Raw genomic sequence first — 19,667 nt, forward strand, 5'->3', positions numbered from 1 at the left:
GTGGCTTTGTTCCCCCTATGGGCATGAATCCACCGTCTATGTTCTAAGAGACAGGCTGCTGCCGTGTTGAGAGATGTACCCTCACCAGTGTCATTCTCACGTAACATTACAGACAGCTGACCATCAAAACATCAACATCCTCATCCACACACCCCTGTGAACCCAGAGGGATGAGCACGCCCAGGACAGGCCAGGTCAGAGGCCATCTGTGTGGGGCGTGGCTCACAGCAGGCATGGCTGAGCCACAGTGTTGGAGCTGTGACCACACAATGCCGACATGTGACTGGGAGTTTAGAGCTCCCCGTGGACACATTAACCTTGCCAAACAAACAAACAAAACTTGGTCTGCAGTATCAGGTTGCGACTTTATTTTCCATATCAACTTTACAATAGAACATAAGACACATGCTGCATCCCCTTCAACTCACGGAAACATCCCAAACGCTCTCACAATCTTGACATGTACTTAAAGTGACCTCCGCTGTTCATACAGACCCACACACTCACTCAAAGTTGAGTCATTTTGTTACTAAACTCATCTCTGTAAACTTCATGAACTAAAACACACTAGTACCTCTTGATAAGCATGGTCCGTGAGGAAATTGACAACTCAAAAATGACAATTTGTTTACGACACATTTATTCCAAGGTAATCTCAACTACTGGTTTTAAAAGACTGTCTTGTGACTATATAAAACAAGTGCTGATAATCATGAGACAAAGTGCTGATGTGGAACAGGACAGCTGTGCCCTACGGGTTTCAGTGCTGTGTTTAACTGTGTCCACTGTGTTCCCTGGCGGAGACCAATAATGAACAGCCCAGGGAGTTGGGTAACTAACACGGTTTGGATGGATAAAAAAAAAATGGCAGGGTGATAACCTCCAAAACTCTCCCTGATATACCCGAGACCCAGCTAAGTATGCCTAAACAGAAAAATAAGAAAACCAGAATCAAATTGGATCACGGTTCTGATGAGGAGAAAGGAAAGCTGTATATTTTTGTTCAAACCTCGGGCTCTACTAAATTTGAATCGCGGAAGTGCAGCGTTACAGAGTGATTGAAATGTAAAGGCAATGTTCCCGTGTTAGCAGAGACTGCTTTCACAGTAAACACTGCATATGTCTGTTCAATCAAAAATGACCTTCACATTTCTATTGCACAATTTGTAACACTTCAGCAACACAGATTGAATAGAGCCCCTAGTGTTAGTGCAAATTGGGAGAGTATTTTCAAAAGAGTACATTCAGAATCAGACATCCTAGTACTGCATACTCCCAACTCTGCAACATAAACTAAGTTCTGCCCCCTGTCTACTGTTTGAGGTCATTGCAGCTCCTGTTCTGTCTAGAAGTTGTCCTCTCTTCCATTCCCATATTCCTCATCCAGCCTCTCGTCCTCATCATCGCTCCCTTCTCCGTTCATGGTGCGGTTCACTCTGGCCAGTAGCAACGGCAGGTTGACGGCTAATGGGTTGTCCTCATCTTCATCATCAGTATCACGCTTGGGGTAGAAGCGTCTAGCCTTCGCCAAGAAGTCCTCAGCAGCATCCAGGTATATGAGACGATCCTATAGGAAAAGGAAAGAGAAGGGGAAGAGAGAGGAAGATGGAGGGTGAAAAACAAAGGGTGAAGGAAAAAGAGAAAAGACCCAAAGAGGGAAGGAAGAAAGAGTAAACAGAGGAAGAGGGGAGACATAAGAGTCATCATCATCAAATAGGAAGTGATTTGGAGAAAGAAGTGAAGTGGAAGACATTATAACCATGAAACAAAATGAATGAATCTGTTAGATTCTGTTCTCACCAGGATGAAGAGGTATCTCTCAGGTGGGGCCTCCCGGGTGTTGAAGATAGATGTCTCAGAGTGGAGCGTGTGCAGTAGTGTGCGTGACGCCGAGGCGTTCTTCATACGGTCATACGACGCACTGGCAGACACCGTCAGCAGAGACTCCGCCTCCGCCATGAACCCTGAGCCAATGAAAGTTCACAGTTGCTGAGATGAGATTTCATTCATTTTGTCTTTCTCTCACTTACCCTTCCATTTGTTCTCCCTCATCCTCATTTTACCCTTCCATTTGTTCTCGCTCACCTAAATTCTCCAGGATCATCTTCCACTTGTCCCTGACCTCCCGACGCAGATCTCTCATACCCTCAATGTCCACACTCAGACGCCGGTGCGCCTACAGAGGGAAAGGGTGCAGGGTTACATACAAACAATATTAACCTAGTACACAACCATCACCACAAACACAGGTCAATCAACTAAGGTAAGCCTAACGTGAGATAGCAGCACACTCACCCAACAAACAGGAGACAACAGAGGACAGGCATGGTACCCAGTTGGATAATGTAGGTCTACATTATACTAGAGTGCATAAAATGCACCATCTACTGCCTGATGGAAGTAAAGTGTTGTATGCTGCCCTACAAAAACCTTGTAGACAGAGCAGACAATCTAGCATAACTTCACACTGCCTCTCTGTTCCCAAGATATCTCATTTTGTCCACCTCCCATTGGTCACAGACGTCAATTCAACGTCTATTCCATGTTGATTCAATGTAGTTTCATTGAAATTACATTGAAACAATGTTGATTGAACCAGTGTGTGCCTAGTGGGTTGTTCCCCCTCTTAGGAACCCATACTCTCTGTTGTCATACAGTAAGTGTCCCCTGTCCCCCTCCCTGGGTCCCCCCTCTGGTACCAGCGAGCCCCTGCGGGTCTGGTTCCTGTTCTGGATGAGGTTGTACAGGATCCGGTCATCGTCTCTCTCGGAGTGGCTCGGGTCGCCTGGCTCACTCCATAGGTTCTGTTCCTGTTCCCTTCGCTTCTTTGCCTCGCGGTCGAAGTACTCCAAAGTGTCAGGACTGAAACAAATGGACACACACACACACACACACACACACACACACACAGAGGCGCGTGGTCTATCAGGGGAACATCAGGATGACTGAAGCTGTTATCAATTCAATAGATATAGAGAGGATCTTTGTTTGTTGGTTGGTTCCACACCTGTGTATTACACTAGTGTGACTAAATCTGGGGGCTGTGGATGGAGAGCATGACATCTCTCTCAAATCTATGGACTGGTGTGGAGAGACATAAGGAGGGTGAGAAATCACATGAGGAATTGTGACTGTTTTTTTAAGCATCATATTGTGTGCCACGATATGTGTGTGTAAGTCACAGGAGGTTGGGTGTCCCCTTAATTGGGGAGTAAGGGCTCATGGTAATGGCAGGAGCAGAATAGGTGGAATGATATCAAATACATCAAAACACATGTTTGATGCCATTCCATTCACTCCGTTCCAGACATGACTATGAGCCGTCCTCCCCTCAGCAGCCTCCTGTGGTGGAAGTGTGTCAGGTTGTCATGGTGATGAGTGCGTATGTCATGGGCTGTCATGGCGATAAGTGTGAATGTCAGTGTGTCATGGCGAGAAGTGTGTAGGTCAGTGTGTCATAGGCTGTCATGGCGATAAGTGTGTATGTCACTGTGTCATGGATTGCATACCTGATTAAAGGCTCCTTCTCCTCCTCACTTTCACCATCGCTACAGCAGCAGCAGCAACAGAACCGAGCACAGAACCTCTTGAAGGCAGCCCCCATCTCTGATGGAGAGACAGAGAGGGAAGTAGAGCAGTCGGAGAAGATAGTGTGAGCAGTTTGAGGTCCAGATAAGGTCTAGTGTCCAGATATGTTTAACATCTTCAAAACAAGAGGTGGCATACGGTACCGTTTTCCAAGTCCTATCCAGGTACAGGACAGGTAAGAAGGGGTAAAAAAAGGTCCTCTCTACCGGTGTAGTTGGTCCAACACACTATATCCACCTTTCTGTCTCCCAGTTCCCTGTTGTGGCTGCTGAGGATAGGTGACCCAGTGGTGTAGAATGAGGGCTCGGACCTGGAACCTTGGTCACACCCTCCGAGTTTGACTCCAAAACAATATCCACAGGAGTAAAGAGAAAAAGTTTGTCAAGCACTCACAGAGCTGTTGGAACACCTACGATTCTCACTCTGTTGATACCCTGCCTCCACACTGACAAAATTAGTTTCAATAAAAATATCTCAGTCAGACAGAAACCATTCTAAAGAGAGTCAACAGTGAACAGGTCATTTTCAACTAGTTTCCAGACGCAAAAGTTACAGATCTATGGGCTCCAATCTCCATTCGACATCCACTCTGTATATACTGGTGTGGAATCCTCTTCTCATTCCAGGTCCTGATGTCTGAGGTACAGAAGAGGTAGCTAGCTAGAGTCTCCAAATCCTGGCCCAGAGACTTTCCTCCTGGATCAGAGAAGCTGGAAGAGAGGATGACCCGGGGAATGTCTCGCCACAAAGAGAATACTGAGTAGCCTCTCCCCTCTTACTCAGATCACAGATCCACACAAGACCCAACTCAGTCACAGCCCAGTCATGTGAGCTGAACGATCCTCTGCCCCCAGCAGCAATAGCAAGGCCCTAGCTCCTGTACCCCCACTCTTATCTCCTTTATTCATCCAATCATATACACTTAAAACCACACACTCCACAGATGAAAGAAGCCTAGGCTACATATTTCAAACAAAACAAGCTTTTGTTTAGGGAATGTACTTCTTCAAAATAAAATATTTGTTGTAAGATGTCATCGCCCCTAGGCCAACAATCTGGATGTATTCTACACATAGTGGAAATGGTAAAATAGCAAATAGATCAGAGAACCGTTTCATCAGTAAACAAGATATTCAGTGCCCCTATTATAAAAAGACTCTAGATTCTATCCATGCAGAATGGACCTCTTTTTATTCTAGAGCAAAGGTACGCATGGTTCACAAAATGATATCTACCACACTCCAAAAGGCAAAAAAGGACAATATAGCAGATTGAAGTGGAACTGTTAATGGACAGCTCCCATGACAGGGTGACTTTCATGTGAGGCCAACTTTAGTCAGTGTTATAATCATGATATAAAACACCTCAGCCTCAAGCATGAGCGCACAGAGAACCATACAAATTGTAGACATGGTGAGAAAGTGAGAGACTGAGAAATGGAGTGTGACCATGTTCATTAGGGAACGCAATAAGAAACTTTTTAAAACAATAAGTGTTTCTTATTGGACATCCAGGTCTGACTAGGCGTAACATAGTAAACGAAAATCCAGGATGTTCATATCAGTATGACATGTCACGTTTGGTAGGATTACTTAAACACCCAAGGTTACTTAAGCCAAAAATGAAAGTAGTGTGGTTGGTCGGCCATATAACGTGAACGTCTAGCAAACCAAAGGTTGCTGTGGACAAGTCCAGGCAGTCTCTCTATGTTCTAGTCCTCTTTGTTCAGTTTGGCACCTAATGGACAAAACCCTGTATTTTGCCTGCATCAACCCAATTAACAAACACACAGTGGTTTAAAATCAACTGCTTGTGACCCCAGACACCTTCCCTGTGAAGTCTTCCTTTTAAGTGGAGTCACTCATAACATCACAAGTGTACATTTTGTAAAATTGGGCCTTTCTATGTAGGCCTACAGGATAACCTACTCACCCAGGCATCTTGGACAGTTTGTGTTACAGGCTTGAGGGGGTTTACTGGAAAGGCTGAGAAATGGGAGTCAGGACGTTTCATCAATAACTAATTTCAACATTTTATTAGAGATTCGATGCGGCGTAATCTTCTGTTTAAAAAAAAGTGTGTCAGTATCCTGTTAAAATGTTTGAAAACGATCTTAAATTGACACATTTTTGTAAATTATCTGCAGTTCGTATGATTTCAAAACATTAGAACAATCACAGAAATGAAAACATACAAAACTGAAAAAGAAACGACCTTTAGCAAACAAGTGATATTGTATTAATAGACAAGTCCTAACAGTGAAAGAATAGTGTGGTCAACAGTGACACTATGCCCATTTCTGTCACAGTGACAAAAGGCACCAAACCAACCAACTGCTTTCTCAGCCCAATTATTAGTTAAGGGATTTACAGAACTGACTTAAGTGTGAAACTCCCACTCACACAGATGGCAAACTGTCCAAATTAACTTCAGACTTTCTTTTTCTTCTTCATGGAAATCGAAGACCTTATTTTCACTTTCAGACAGCCCGTAAAAAAAAATGTAACATTGTTTCTTTGTTCAACATGTTTTGTTTCTGTTCTGATACAATAATGATGTAGCTAAGCCTGTTAACTACGGCCCTAAAATAGAGTGGAGCCAAAAACAGAACAAGTTCCAATTATGACTTCTTCTTTTTTTTTTTTTTTACAGGAGTGCAATGCATGAGAGGGGAACATGAGTTCTCACACGTGTAATGTTCAATGACCTGACATACCAGACATTCAGCACTGCATCAACATGCACACAGCAGGCTGATGGCTGTGATATGCGAAGCAGCTTGCTTTGCCATCGAGGAGCTGGCATATTACATACAGACAGTAGAGAATCAGAACTCCAATTATAGTCAATTTCAATATTGCATCCACCACAATGATAAAATGTTTAACATAAATAATCACATATTTAAATTTACTGACACTTCTCTATCTATAGTATGTCTGCAGTAAAGGCTTATTTCAGAAGGCTGCGATATATTTACCAATAAAGTTACAACTTAGATCAACCATCATTAAGGGCAGATGGATTCCCTCTAGCTAAAAAGGCCACTAAAGGCTTGGCACAGACGAGTAGAGTATCTGAAACTCTTTATGAACCCATGAGCGACCGGTAAATCATCACAACCACCCATCTTGAGCTCCATTAAGTAGGTGGTCTCCTGTTGTTAGTAGATGAGTGGTGGTGGTGTCGCCCCCTACTGGCTAGAGGACCACAGCACTCCAACAGTCAGCTTCCAATGCAGTCAACGAGGACAAAAAGGGACACATTGTGGGTTCATCGTGATCCAACAGCTCAATTTTTGTTCATAATGTGGTCATGTGTAGCGGTTTCCCCGGTTACAAGAGAATGACAGTGAAGACAGTGTAAATAACAAGAAAAAAAGCAAAACAGACAGTCTATGGCTAAAATAAATGTGCGGCAGAATAAGGCTCAGAGTTAGCGGTCTGATGCAGCAAACCCACAGTCATTGCACCAGTTCTCTTCCAGTGAGAGAGGAAAAAAACCTATGCAGTCAAAAAGACGTCCACCTTCATCAAGTCTCGTCAAGCATCGTCCTAATCCGATCTCCATTGCACTTTCAATACTGTTAGACTTCTTGGCTGGAGGGAGATGCATCCAGCACTAGCGTCCCAGTGAGAGAAACAGCAGAAAAGTTACATAAAAATGTGTGTGACTATGTTTAAAAACAACATGGAGTCCATGGGAGGGGAGGAACATCTCCTCTGACAGCCCCAGACCTCCTCACATCTAAAAGACCGGTGAAAGTGCAGACACAGCAGTCTCCCATTCGCTATGCTGTTGACTTTCCTCTAATCTAAGTAAGTTTGATTTCCACCATAATCTCAGGTGCACTTCCAAATGTAGGTGTTCCTAAAAATCTGCAGTGACACCACCAAACCTGCGGTGGTGCTGTGGGTTGCAGGCATCAGCTTCCCTACAGGAAGAAAGTGAGAGGGCATCTAGCGAGTGGACCGTAGGTCAGCGATGCGCTGGCGGAGATGGGCCATAAACTCAAACATGGTGGCAGCCAGACTCTGGTGGATAAGGTAGCGGGGAAGTCGACCCTGAGACAAAACAAGATCAGACATGAAAGTTAAACTGCTTCTCCAGCCCACCGACAATACATCAAAGCAACAAGCACACACAAACCATCCTCAACAGGCTGTTCTTACCTTGAGGTCTGTGTTGAGCACCCAGATAAAGGTACAAACCGAGGGGTTACTGCTGGACTTCAGGACCACAAACCCTCCTGGACCATTCTCACCTCTAGGGAAGAGAAGAGAGAGGAGAGGGATGGATGGTAGGGAGGAGAGGAGAAGAGAGAGAGGGGGTAGGGATGGTAGTATCACATATCAGCTAATTAGCATGAATGGTTTGGTTGACTTGATCTGCTTTCAGTATTGTTCCCAGTGAAATGAGTCTGTCTAGAGGCAAGGCCAGACCTGACATAGCGACTGTGTGGAGGCTTGGCGCCATGGTCGGTTGCCATGCCAGAAGAGATGTAGCAGTCTCGCTTGCGTTCCACCCGCCTCACATTCACAAAGTCCCTAAGGGATACAAGGGCATGAACTACTTTTACATTCAAAACATGGACAAAACGAGGATTGGCACCCTATATAAAATGGCACCCTATAGAATGTACTACTTCTGACCCAAAGTGCACCACATAGGGAACAGGGTGACTCCATATTCGAGGTAGTCCATGTTGTGTTGAGTTACCTGGCAGACACTACCCCCCCTGCTGCTCCGGAAGAAATATCGTACGACACCAGGGTGTTGTCATCCACCCTCTGGAGGATCTAAAGGAACAAAGTGAAAGCAATGTCAGCCTTTTGCATCATTTCTTTTTTCTCTCTCACCTTTAATTATTTATTTAACCAGGTAGGCCAGTTGAGAACAAGTTCTCATTTACAACTGCGACCTGGCCAAGATAAAGCAAAGCAGTGTGACAAAAACAACAGTTACACATGGGATAAACAAAAGTAAAGTGAATAACACAATAGAAAAATCTGTATACAGTGTGTGCAAATGAAGTAAGGAGGTAAGGCAATAAATAGGCCATAGTGGCGAAGTAATTACAATTTAGAAATTTACACTGGAGTGATACATGTGCAGATGAGGATCTGCAAGTAGAAATACTGGTGTGCAAAAGAGCAGAAAAACAAATATGGGGATGAGGTAGGTAGTTGGTAGGATGGGCTATTTACAGATGGGCTGTGTACAGCTGCAGAGATCGGTAAGCACTGGAAATGGAAGGCAGCCAATGAGGTGTTGGCTTTGGGGATGACCAGTGAAATATACCAGCTGTAGCGCGTGCAACGGGTGGGTGTTGCTATGGTGACCAGTGAGCTGAGATAAGGCAGAGCTTTACCTAGCAAAGACTTACAGATGACTTGGAGCCAGTGGGTTTGGCATCGAATATGTAGCGAGGACCAGCCAACGAGAGCATACAGGTCACAGTGGTGGGTAGTATATGTGGCTTTGGTGACAAAACGGAGGGCACTGTGATAGACTGCATCCAATTTGCTGAGTAGAGTGTTGGAGGCTATTTTGTAAATGAAATCGACGAAGTCAAGGATTGGTAAAATAGTCCGTTTTACGAGGGTGTTTGGCAGCATGAGTGAAGGAGGCTTTGTTATGAAATAGGAAGCCGATTCTAGATTTCATTTTGGATTGGAGATGCTTAATATGAGTCTGGAAGGAGAGTTTACAGTCTAGCCAGACACCTAGGTATTTATAGTTGTTCACATATTCTAAGTCAGAACCGTCCAGAGTAGTGATGCTTGCCAGGCGAGCGGGCCGGAAGTGATCATTTCATTTTACTAGCATTTAAAAGCAGTTGGAGGCCACGGAAGGAGTGTTGTATGGCGTTGAAGCTCGTTTGGAGGTTTGTTAACACAGTGTCCAAAGAAGGGCCAGATGTATACAGAATGGTATCGTCAGCGTAGAAGTTGATCAAAGAATCACCCACAGCAAGAGCAACATCATTGATATGTACAGAGAAAAGTGTCAGCCCAAGAATTGAACCCTGTGGCACCCCAATAGAGACTGAGAGAGGTCCGGACAACAGGCCCTCCGAGTTGACACACTGAACTCTATCTGAGAAGAAGTTAGTGAACCAGGCGAGGCAGTCATTAAAGAAACCAAGGCTGTTGAGTCTGCCGATAAGAATACGGTGATTGACATAGTCGAAAGCCTTGGCCTGGTCGATGAAGACGGCAGCACAGTACTTACTGTCTTTTATCGATGGCGGTTATGATATCGTTTAGAACCTTGAGCGTGGCTGAGGTGCACCTGTGACTAGCTCGGAAACCAGATTGCACAGCGGAGAAGGTACGGTGGGATTCGAAATGGTCGGTGATCTGTTTGTTCACTTAGCTTTCGAAGACTTTAGCAGAGCTGTTGGTCGGGGTAGCCAGGTGGAAAGCATGGCCAGCTGTAGAGAAATGCTTATTGAAATTCTTGATTATCGTGGATTTATCAGTGGTGACAGTGTTTTCTAGTCTCTGGGAGGACGTACTCTTATTCTCCATGGACTTTACAGTGTGCAAACACTTTCGTAATTAGTGCTGCAGGATGCAAATTTCTGTTTGAAAAAGATAGCCTTAGCTTTCCTAACTGACTGTGTGTTTTGGTTCCCGACTTCCCTGAACAGTTGCATATCACGGGGACAATTCGAAGTTAGTGCAGTACGCCACAGGGTGTTTTTGTGCTGGTCAAGGGCAGTCAAGTCTGAAGTGAACCAAGGGCTATATCTGTTCTTAGCTCTACATTTTTTGAAAGGGGCATGCTTATTTAAGATGGTGAGGAGAGCACTTTTAAAGAACAATCAGGCATCCTCTACTGACAGGATGAGGTCAATATCCTTCCAGGATACCCAGGCTAGGTCGTTTAGGAAGGCCTGCTCACAGAAGTGTTTTAGGGAGCTTTTAACAGTGATGAGGGGTGGTCATTTGACCACGGACCCATAACGGATACAGGCAATGACAGCTGAAATCCTGGTTGAAAACAGCAGAGGTATATTTAGAGGGCAAGTTGGTCAGGATGATATCTATGAGGGTGCCCATGTTTACAGATTTGGGGTTGTACCTGGTAGGTTCCTTGATAATTTGTGTGAGATTGAGGGCATCTAGCTTAGATTGTAGGACGACCAGGGTGTTAAGCACATCCCAATTTAGGTCACCTAGCAGTACGAACTCTGACAATAGATGGGGGGGGCAATCAATTCACATATGGTGTCCAGGGCACAGCTGGGAGCTGAGGGGGGTCTATAACAAGTGGCAACAGTGAAGGACTTATTTCTGGAGAGATGGATCTTTAAAAGTAGAAGCTCGAACTGTTTGGACATAGACCTGGATAGTATGACAGAACTCTGCAGGCTCTCTCTACAGTAGATTACAATTCCGCCCCCTTTAGCAGTTCTGTCTTGATGGAAAATGTAATTGGGGATGGAAATTTCTGAATTTTTGTTGGCCTTCCTAAGCCAGGATTCAGACACGGCTAGGAAATCAGGGTTGCAGAGTGTGCTAAAGCAGTGAATAAAGCAAACTTAGGGAGGAGGCTTCTGATGTTAACATGCATGAAACCAAGGCTTTTACAGTTGCAGAAGTCAACAAATGAGAGCGCCTGGGGACACACAGGGCCTAGGTTAACCTCTACATCACCATCATACGGGCCACAACAACTTATCCAAATCATAACAAATTGGTTTTCACAGTAGGTCCACTGTACTAGGCTAAGCTTGTTTGTCTGATGACTGGTCATGAGAAAAAGAGGAGACAGGATAGTGCAGGTTACCTGGCAACCAGAAACAGTTTTGTTCCACTGGGCCATCTTCTCTGGCTGTAAGATCACCTCCTGGTACACCAGCTCTGCTGGACACTGCATGAAGGCCTGGGACAGACAACACATAGCTATAAATACAAAACCTATCAAACAGTCTAGTAAGACCTTGAATATACAATATACAGTGCCGTCGGAAAGTATTGAAACCCCTCAACTTTTTCCACATTTTGTTACATTACAGCCTTATTCGAAAATGGATTCAATCATTTATTCCCCTCATCATGCACTGTCAACTGTCAAAGTGTGTGCCTTTCCAAATCATGTCCAATCAATTGAATTGTAACCTTTATTTAACTAGGCAAGTCAGTTAAAGAACAAATTCTTATTTACAATGATGGCCTACACCGCCCAAACCTGGACGACGCTGGGGCAATTGTGCGCCGCCCTATGGGACTCCCAATCACGGCCGGTTGTGATAGAGCCTGGATTCGAACCAGAGTGCTGTAGTGACGTCTCTAGCACTGACATGCAGTGCCTTAGACCACTGCGCATCTAGAATTTACCATAGGTGGACTCCAAACAAGTTGTAGAAACATCAATGATGATCAATGGAAACTGGATGCACCGGAGCTCAACTTCAAGTCTCATATTTATGTTTATGTATTTCTTATATATTTAAAAAAAAATGTCGAACAACCTGTTTTCGCTTTGTCATTATGGGGTATTGTGTGTAGATTGCTGAGGAAAAATATGTATTTAATCCATTCTAGAATAAGGCTGTAACAAAATGTGGAAAAATTCAAGGGGTGTGAATACTTTCTGAAGACATATAGCCCAATGTGCCAAATACTTACACCAGACAAGCCACACGTTATGAAAGCAAAGGCCATACACAGAAATAAAGTGATGACCATGTACCTTGAGAATGAAGGTCTTTCCATGGAAGGGGATCTCCAGTGTGTACACAGAATCCCCCGCGTCCTGACAAAAGGAGAAACAACAACATATTAGTAACATCCAGTAAATCTGTCACTATTAAACCATCTTGTGTCCAACCCACAAACTAACAGCGTACAACAACAAGTAGCTAACTAGAAGCAACTGGCGCACAGGTGTCACTCATTCCATGGAGGGCCAGGTGTCTGCTCCTCCCTTGTAAAGGTCACTGATTAGTTAGGAACTCCCCTCACCTGATTGTCTAGGTCTTAACTGGATACAAATTGAAAGGAAATAACAGAAACCAGCAGACACTCAGCCCTTCATGGAATGAGTTTGACGCCTCTGAACTAGCCACTCACATTGTTCTTCTCAAACTTCCAGTTCTCCTCCTGGGCCAGGATCTGTTCCACCACGGCCATGGCCTCTTTACCCTGCCTCACCAGCTCCTTCTCCTGGGGGGAGACTGCCCTGCGACCCAGCCCCTCCTCATCCAGGTCCTCCTCAGACCCTGGCCAACATAATAAAACAACACACACACAGAGGTAGAATAGAGATTACAGTTAGGGAAGAGACAGCGTAAAGGTGAAACAAAGAGAAAGCGAGACATGGAAGATTGAGAAAGACATTGAGAATTATAAGGGAGATGTAGTGTGGTACCTGCGAGGGATTCAGGTGGAGAGTAGAACTGTCCTTCAGACACAGCGCGTGGGTAGATCATGGAAGCTCGCTCTGACGCTGCGTTCACCGCTGCTAGGTAGGCTGAGGGAGATAGAGACCATAAAGGGAGACGTAAAAGACTATATATCTTCCTCTCCTCTTTGTCCATTCCATTATCCAATGCATCATTCCTTCCCTACTTGGGTCTGTCTACTACAACCCACTTCCTCATTCTGAGGGGATTTCCTGAGGGCACAAACCTTCTTCAAATCAAATGTATTTATAAAGCCCTTCTTACATCAGCTGATATCTCAAAGTGCTGTACAGAAACCCAGCCCAAAACCCCAAACAGCAACCAATGCAGGTGTAGAATCACAATGGCTAGGAAAAACTCCCTAAAAAGGCCAAAACCTAGGAAGAAACCTAGGAGGAACCAGGCTATGAGGGGTGGCCAGTCCTCTTCTTTTGAATATTCATGTGCTTTCTGGCAAAATGACTGAACAAACATGTCCAGGAGTTTCCACTGACCCATTCAAATGTATCCATCACTCTGTGACTCACCTCTCTCATCACCAGCCTCTATGGAGAGCACCTTGAAGTCCAGGAACCATGTCTCCAGCCACGCCACCACAAAGGAGGTGATGGGTAACACATAGCCAAAGGCATTCTGGGATAGCAGCTGTATGAGGAATGACATGTCAGTCTGAGACAAGTGGTATATATAGCCTACATCCCAAATGGCACCCTAATCCCTATTTAGTTCACTACTTTTGACCAGGGTCCATAAGGATCTAGTCAAAAGTAGTGCACTATAGAGGAAAGGGTGGCATTTTGGACAGCCATATCCCATTTGAAGAAACACTACTACTTATGCCATTTCTGAGAAATTATGCTGTGCAGTATCTCAGTATCTTGACAACAGCAACATAATGTCTGCTTCCACCTCGTTATAAATAAATAGCGAAGAGATTGTAGGGGTGTGTGGCTTCAGGCTGTCGACACGGCGCGTAAACACAGAGGGCAGCAGAAAGGCTTAACTCAGATCAGAATAGATTTGAATGTATAATCCCCACCATGCTGAGTACACAGTAAAGGTCAACTGCAGACAAACTGACAATATATTAATGTTCTAATTGAATAGAGAAGTGAAAATGTGAAGTGGCTTTGAACACAAACAAGTGTGGAGCTCAGTCCAAACTGTTTCTGGTAAGAGGAGAGGGGGAGGCACTCACATTGGAGAGAATGACTTTGACTACAAGGAAGGAGCTGGTCACTAGAGTGGTGATCTATGAGAATGAAACACTGTTAAAAACAACAGCTGGTATTGGGTGCGAGCAGTCAGCCCAAAACATATGACCATCAGTCCATTTAGGTACCAGTCTGTCGGCCCGTCTCAAGGAGCGCTCTTACCGCAATGACCCACCAGTGCCTCAGACGCAGAGCAGCATAGCCCAACTGGAGACACAGGAAACGAAACAAGGCAAGGAGCTATGGTGGAGAAGAAGAAAAAAGACAAACCAGAAAACAGTAAAACTAAAAAGTTATTCCCGTATGTGATCGTGAGAGCTGGCCATGACGACAGTACGTTCAGTTCATTCAAACGTACGACTTTCTGACCCATTACAATTATAGCTTGATCGTTTACACTCACAAAGATGTCAAAGAAGGAGGACTGAAAGTTGTACTTGACAACCTCCAGCTCAAGGCTCTGCCAAATGGAGTTATCGATCTGCAGTGGGACAAAGCAAGAGTAGAACCATATGTAAAACATGCAGCCAGAGGCAAGCTCTTTCTATTGCATACATACATACCATCATCATTAGGGGATCGCTGACATAATGAGAGAAAGTAACTGACACACACGGAGAGAAAATGACCTAAATAAACTGTTAACAGCTCTGCTGGGCATCTGACTAACAATCTTGTTCACATTTTTAAGGAAGTGGTAAAGAGATAAGAGCAATACACTGAGTATATAAAACATTAAGAACACCTGCTCTTTCCATGACAGACCGACCAGGTGAAAGCTATGATCCCTTGTTGATGTCACTTTGTAAATCCAGGTTAAAGAAGGATTTTTAAGCATTGAGACATGGATTGTGTATGTATGCTTTTTAAAGGGTGAATGGGCAAGAAAAAAAGATTTAAGTGCCTTTGAACAGGGTATGGTAGTAGGTGCCAGGCGTACCGGTTTGTGTCAAGAACTGCAACACTAGGGGCCTCCCAGGTGGCGCAGTGGTTAAGGGCGCTGTACTGCAGCGCCAGCTGTGCCACCAGAGACTCTGGGTTGGCGCCCAGGCTCTGTCGTAACCGGCCGCGACCGGGAGGTCCATGGGGCGACGCACAATTGGCCTAGCGTCGTCCGGGTTAGGGAGGGTTTGGCCGGTAGGGATATCCTTGTCTCATCGCGCACCAGCGACTCCTGTGGCGGGCCGGGCGCAGTGCACGCTAACCAAGATTGCCAGGTGTACGGTGTTTCCTCCGACACATTGGTGCGGCTTGCTTCCGGGTTGGATGCGCGCTGTGTTAAGAAGCAGTGCGGCTTGGTTGAGTTGTGTATCGGAGGACGCATGACTTTCAACCTTCGTCTCTCCCGAGCCCGTACGGGAGTTGTAGCGATGAGACAAGATAGTAGCTACTAACAATTGGATACCACGAAATTGGGGAGAAAAAAGGGGGTAAAATTCAACAACAACAAAAAACACAAATAAATAACTGCAACACTGCTGTTTTTTTTTTTTACCCGTGTGTATCAAGAATGGTCCACTACCCAAAGGACATCCCGCCAACTTGACCGTGAACACGGGAAAGGGAAGGCCAGCATCCCTGTGGTCACTTTCGACACCTTGTAGTGGAAGGGGTTCTTAAGGTTTGGTATACTCAGTGTATACCCTGTGGTTCACACACACACAATATATACAATTGGCATAATATAGAACAGTGAAAATAAGTACGGAGAGTGATACTGAGAAAAAGTCAAAAACAAGGGGCAGAGAACAACATGTGAGACACATGAGAGAAAGCAACAATAAAACAGGCTCCCAAGTGGTGCAGCGGTCTAAGGCTCTGCATCTCAGTGTTAGAGGCATCACTACAGACCATGGTTCAATTCCAGGCTGTATCACAACCGGCCGTGATTGGGAGTCCCATAGGGCAGCGCACAATTGGCCCAGCGTTGTCCAGGTTGTTCTTAAATGACTTGCCTAGTTAAATAAAGGTTACACTAAATAAAAAAATAAGAGAGTAGAAATAGATTGACAACGAGTGAACTCACATTGAGCTCAATGATCCACAGCAGGGAGATGAAGAGGAGGTCAAAGGTGACAAAGAGGCAAAAGGTGCGACGGACGTCCGAGATGACCTTCTTCTCCCCAGGTGGCACCACCAGGTAGTGGGGGGAGGGGAGGGATACAGTGGTGGAGTAGGACGCATTCAGAGAGGCGATGGCAGGAAGGCTCCCCCCAAACTCCCCATAGTCCACTCCGCCCGGCATTCCTACTGAGAAAGGGGCCAATCCACCTGGGACAGAGAGAGGGGGAGTAATGGTGAGGTGTGGCCAGTGAGCTGATCTCTCAGAAGTGGATTAAGCCTAGTCCTGGACTAAAAAGCTAATTGAATGGAGTATCTGTGTCTGGGAAACTGGCCCAGTGTTTAGGGAAGAGGAAAATATTATCATGCACTACGTGGTCAAAAACCTGCTTGTTGAACATCTCATTCCAAAATCATGGGCATTAATATAGAGCTGGTCCCCCTTTTGCTGCTATAACAGGATATCTGGGAAGACTTTCCACCAGATGTTGGATCATTGCTGATGGGACATTCTTCCATTCAGCCACAAGAGCATCAGTGAGGTTGGGCGATTAGGCCTGGCTCGCAGTCGGCGTTACAATTCATCCCAAAGGTGTTTGATGGGGTTGTGGTCAGGGCTCTGTACAGGCCAGTCAAGTTCTTCCACACCGATCTCGACAAACCATTTCTGTATGGACCTCGCTTTGTGTACGAGGGCAATGTCATGCTGAAACAGGAAAGGGACTTCCCCAAACTGTTGCCACGTCATTGGGGCCTTGCACGAACCATAAAAAGCAGCCTCAGACCATTATTCCTCGTCCACCAAACTTTAGAGTTGGCACTATGCATCCTGGCATCTGCCAAAACCAGATTTGTCAGTCAGACTGCCAGATGGTGAAGCGTGATTCATCACTCCTTAGAACGTGTTTCCACTGCTCCAGAGTCCAGTTGCGAGCATAACACCATTCCAGACAACGCTTGGTATTGCACATGGTGATCTTAGGCTTGTATGCAGCTGCTCGGCCATGGAAACACATTTTATGAAGTTCCCGACAAACAGTTATTGTGCCAACCTTGCTTTCCAAAAGGCAGTTTGGAACTCGGTAGTGAGTGTTGCAACCAAGGACAGACGATTTTACGTACTTCAGCACTCGGCGGTCCCGTTCTGTGAGTTTGTGTGGCCCACCACTTCGCAGCTGAGCCGTTTTTGCTCCTAGACGTTTCCACTTCACACTACAGCACTTATAGCTGACCGAGGCAGCTCTAGGAGGGCAGAAATTTGACAAACTGACTTGTTGGAAAGGTGGTATCCTATGACAGTGTCACATTGAAAGTCACCGAGCTCTTCAATAAGGCTCTTCAATACTATTGTCAATGTTTGTCTACAGAGATTGTGTGGCTTTGTGCTACATTTTATACACCTGGTCAGCAACTGGTATGGCTGAAATAGCTGAATCACTCATTTGAAGGGATGTCCAGTGGACTCCAATCAAGTTGTAGAAACATGTCAAGGATGATCAATGGAAGCAAGATGCACATGAGCTCAATTTCGAGGCTCATAGCAAAGGGTCTGAATAATTATGAAAATAAAGTATTTCTACTTAAATACATTTGCAAAAAATTCTAAAAACCTGTTTTCGCTTTGTCATTATAGGGTATTGTGTGTAGATTGATGAAGGGAAAAAATGAATTTAATCCATTTTAGAATAAGGCTGTAACAAAATGTGGAAATAGTCAAGGGGTCTGAATACTTTCCAAATGCACAGTACTGTATTCTAGTCAAGGCCATCTTATTCAACTATTGCTGTGCATATATTATTGTATCTTAGGTTTTCTTCAAATATATTACATTTTCTATCCACATACTGCTTATACATCTCTCACACACACACTTATTTATACTCCAGACTCAGACATGGCTTGTTCTAATATATCTATATTTCTTAATTCCATTCTTTTACTCTTAGGTTAGCTTGTATTGTTAGATATTACAGCACTGTTGGAGCTAGGAACACACACATTTCGCTACACCCACAATAACATCTGCTAATTATGTGTATAGACGACCAGTAACATTATGATTTGGTCAGCATCAATGATGATATTCTATTCTAGACAGAAGATCATACCGAATTATTGCCCGATGATCTTCTGAATTTCCCAATACCCTGTTTGTAAGCTTTTAAATTGTATCAATCTGAACAGTTTTCTTTTCCAGTGATGAAGATATGGATGATGTCTCATAGTATGGTGGGGTATGCAAAAGTGGGTCAACTTTGAGCACCTTTATTTATCTCTTTGATGTTTTGGCATTCAGGTACAAAAAGTGCTGTCAAAAAGTGACTGAATTAAAATGTCAATACCGCCCAAGGAAAACGTAACACAGTGTTTTCAGTTTAAAAAAAGGCATACATGCACGGAAAGCGTAAAGATGATAGATTTTGTCATAAGACAAGAGTTGATATTCACTGTGATGGCCTGTCCCACCCTCTAATAAAGTAAACAAGTTACTTTGAACAATCGACTGTTAGAGATAACAATAAATGCTGTTGATTTATCTGATTCTGAGTAGGCCTATTTACACTATTGATTAACATGGAATTCATCAGTTGAAGACTAAACACAACACATTAGGCTAAATTACCCTCCTACAGACAAGCAACTTAACCCTGAGATCTGGCCTGTGTACCACCAGCCAAATTACATAAGTGACCAATTTGAATCAGTTATGCTCAGACAGTCATATCAAAACCAGTCGACATAAATCACTGCAATAGAAATGGTACTAAAACTGTACAATAACTAGGTAACGTTATATAGCTAACTAGCTACCGTAGATAGCTAGTTAGCTAACCAGCTAGCTGACAGCTAAACTGAAACTGGCTAGCTACAACTGGTTTAGCAATACATGCAGGTTCCGTTTACGTACACACATGTAGAATTAGTACATAATACTGGGGGTGATATTTAATTGATATAGGCTTGCATTACAAGTGGAGCAAACAACAGTGCTAACGCTGTCTTTAGCATTACCATTAGCTAGCTAACAACATAGCCACAGTATACACCCCGTTATACACCCCATGAATATATTACAATTAAACATAAATAAATAGGATACAACTTTCACATCTGAACAATGACCACACAAAATTGTTTTGAATTTTAAAAAAGGAACAACTGTAGTCCTGAGCCTTTAACTCACCTGATTTAGTACATCATCATCATCGACGTATCTTCCGGGAATACCTTCTACATGAAACGGGTCACTATCTCACTTCCGGTTTAGATTTGTGGTAATCTGGTTTTAATGTCTATGGTGGTACAATGTTAGCTATTTGTTTTTCATCTGACAGTAGCATTAGGCTACTTAAGCTACAAACGCAATATTAAAGGACCTACCATTATAT

General features: G+C 44.2%; 2 protein-coding genes across 3 annotated transcripts; both read right to left on the reverse strand.

The window, feature by feature from the left end:
- Positions 1 to 198: 198 nt before the first annotated feature.
- Positions 199 to 6,243, reverse strand: LOC112258627 (melanoregulin-like). Its single transcript, XM_024433137.2, has 6 exons — positions 3,732 to 6,243; positions 3,510 to 3,606; positions 2,700 to 2,862; positions 2,086 to 2,176; positions 1,801 to 1,964; positions 199 to 1,567 (listed from the first exon to the last, which is right to left on the reverse strand). The coding sequence occupies exons 2-6, from the start codon at positions 3,602 to 3,604 to the stop codon at positions 1,346 to 1,348; spliced, it is 735 nt and encodes a 244-aa protein (XP_024288905.1). The 5' UTR covers positions 3,605 to 3,606; positions 3,732 to 6,243; the 3' UTR covers positions 199 to 1,345.
- Positions 6,244 to 6,392: 149 nt separating this feature from the next.
- LOC112258614 (stAR-related lipid transfer protein 3) lies at positions 6,393 to 19,606 on the reverse strand. 2 transcript variants are annotated; one of them, XM_024433111.2, is made up of 14 exons: positions 19,463 to 19,606; positions 16,244 to 16,488; positions 14,621 to 14,698; positions 14,380 to 14,457; positions 14,202 to 14,255; positions 13,531 to 13,648; positions 12,970 to 13,071; positions 12,672 to 12,820; positions 12,292 to 12,354; positions 11,386 to 11,481; positions 8,308 to 8,387; positions 8,031 to 8,135; positions 7,761 to 7,854; positions 6,393 to 7,652 (listed from the first exon to the last, which is right to left on the reverse strand). In XM_024433111.2, the coding sequence occupies exons 2-14, from the start codon at positions 16,460 to 16,462 to the stop codon at positions 7,548 to 7,550; spliced, it is 1,341 nt and encodes a 446-aa protein (XP_024288879.1). In that variant the 5' UTR covers positions 16,463 to 16,488; positions 19,463 to 19,606; the 3' UTR covers positions 6,393 to 7,547. The 2 variants fall into 2 exon arrangements, with proteins under 2 accessions (XP_024288879.1, XP_024288880.1); XM_024433112.2 differs by lacking the exon at positions 14,202 to 14,255.
- Between the last annotated feature and the right edge of the window lie 61 nt (positions 19,607 to 19,667).

This window comes from Oncorhynchus tshawytscha, linkage group LG09, assembly GCF_018296145.1.
Source record: "Oncorhynchus tshawytscha isolate Ot180627B linkage group LG09, Otsh_v2.0, whole genome shotgun sequence".
NCBI lineage: Eukaryota > Metazoa > Chordata > Actinopteri > Salmoniformes > Salmonidae > Oncorhynchus > Oncorhynchus tshawytscha.

Excerpts from the sequence above, each read along its gene's own strand:
- LOC112258627 (XM_024433137.2), bottom strand. The coding sequence starts at position 3,604 with ATGGGGGCTGCCTTCAAGAGGTTCTGTGCTCGGTTCTGTTGCTGCTGC. Across the intron at positions 2,863-3,509 it reads GAGAAGGAGCCTTTAATCAG|TCCTGACACTTTGGAGTACT; the intron begins GTATGCAATCCA and ends CATTTGTTTCAG. Across the intron at positions 2,177-2,699 it reads AGACCCGCAGGGGCTCGCTG|GCGCACCGGCGTCTGAGTGT; the intron begins GTACCAGAGGGG and ends TTCCCTCTGTAG.
- LOC112258614 (XM_024433111.2), bottom strand. The coding sequence starts at position 16,462 with ATGCCGGGCGGAGTGGACTATGGGGAGTTTGGGGGGAGCCTTCCTGCC. Across the intron at positions 14,458-14,620 it reads CCTCCTTCTTTGACATCTTT|CTCCTTGCCTTGTTTCGTTT; the intron begins GTGAGTGTAAAC and ends TCTCCACCATAG. Across the intron at positions 11,482-12,291 it reads GAAAGACCTTCATTCTCAAG|GCCTTCATGCAGTGTCCAGC; the intron begins GTACATGGTCAT and ends TGTCTGTCCCAG.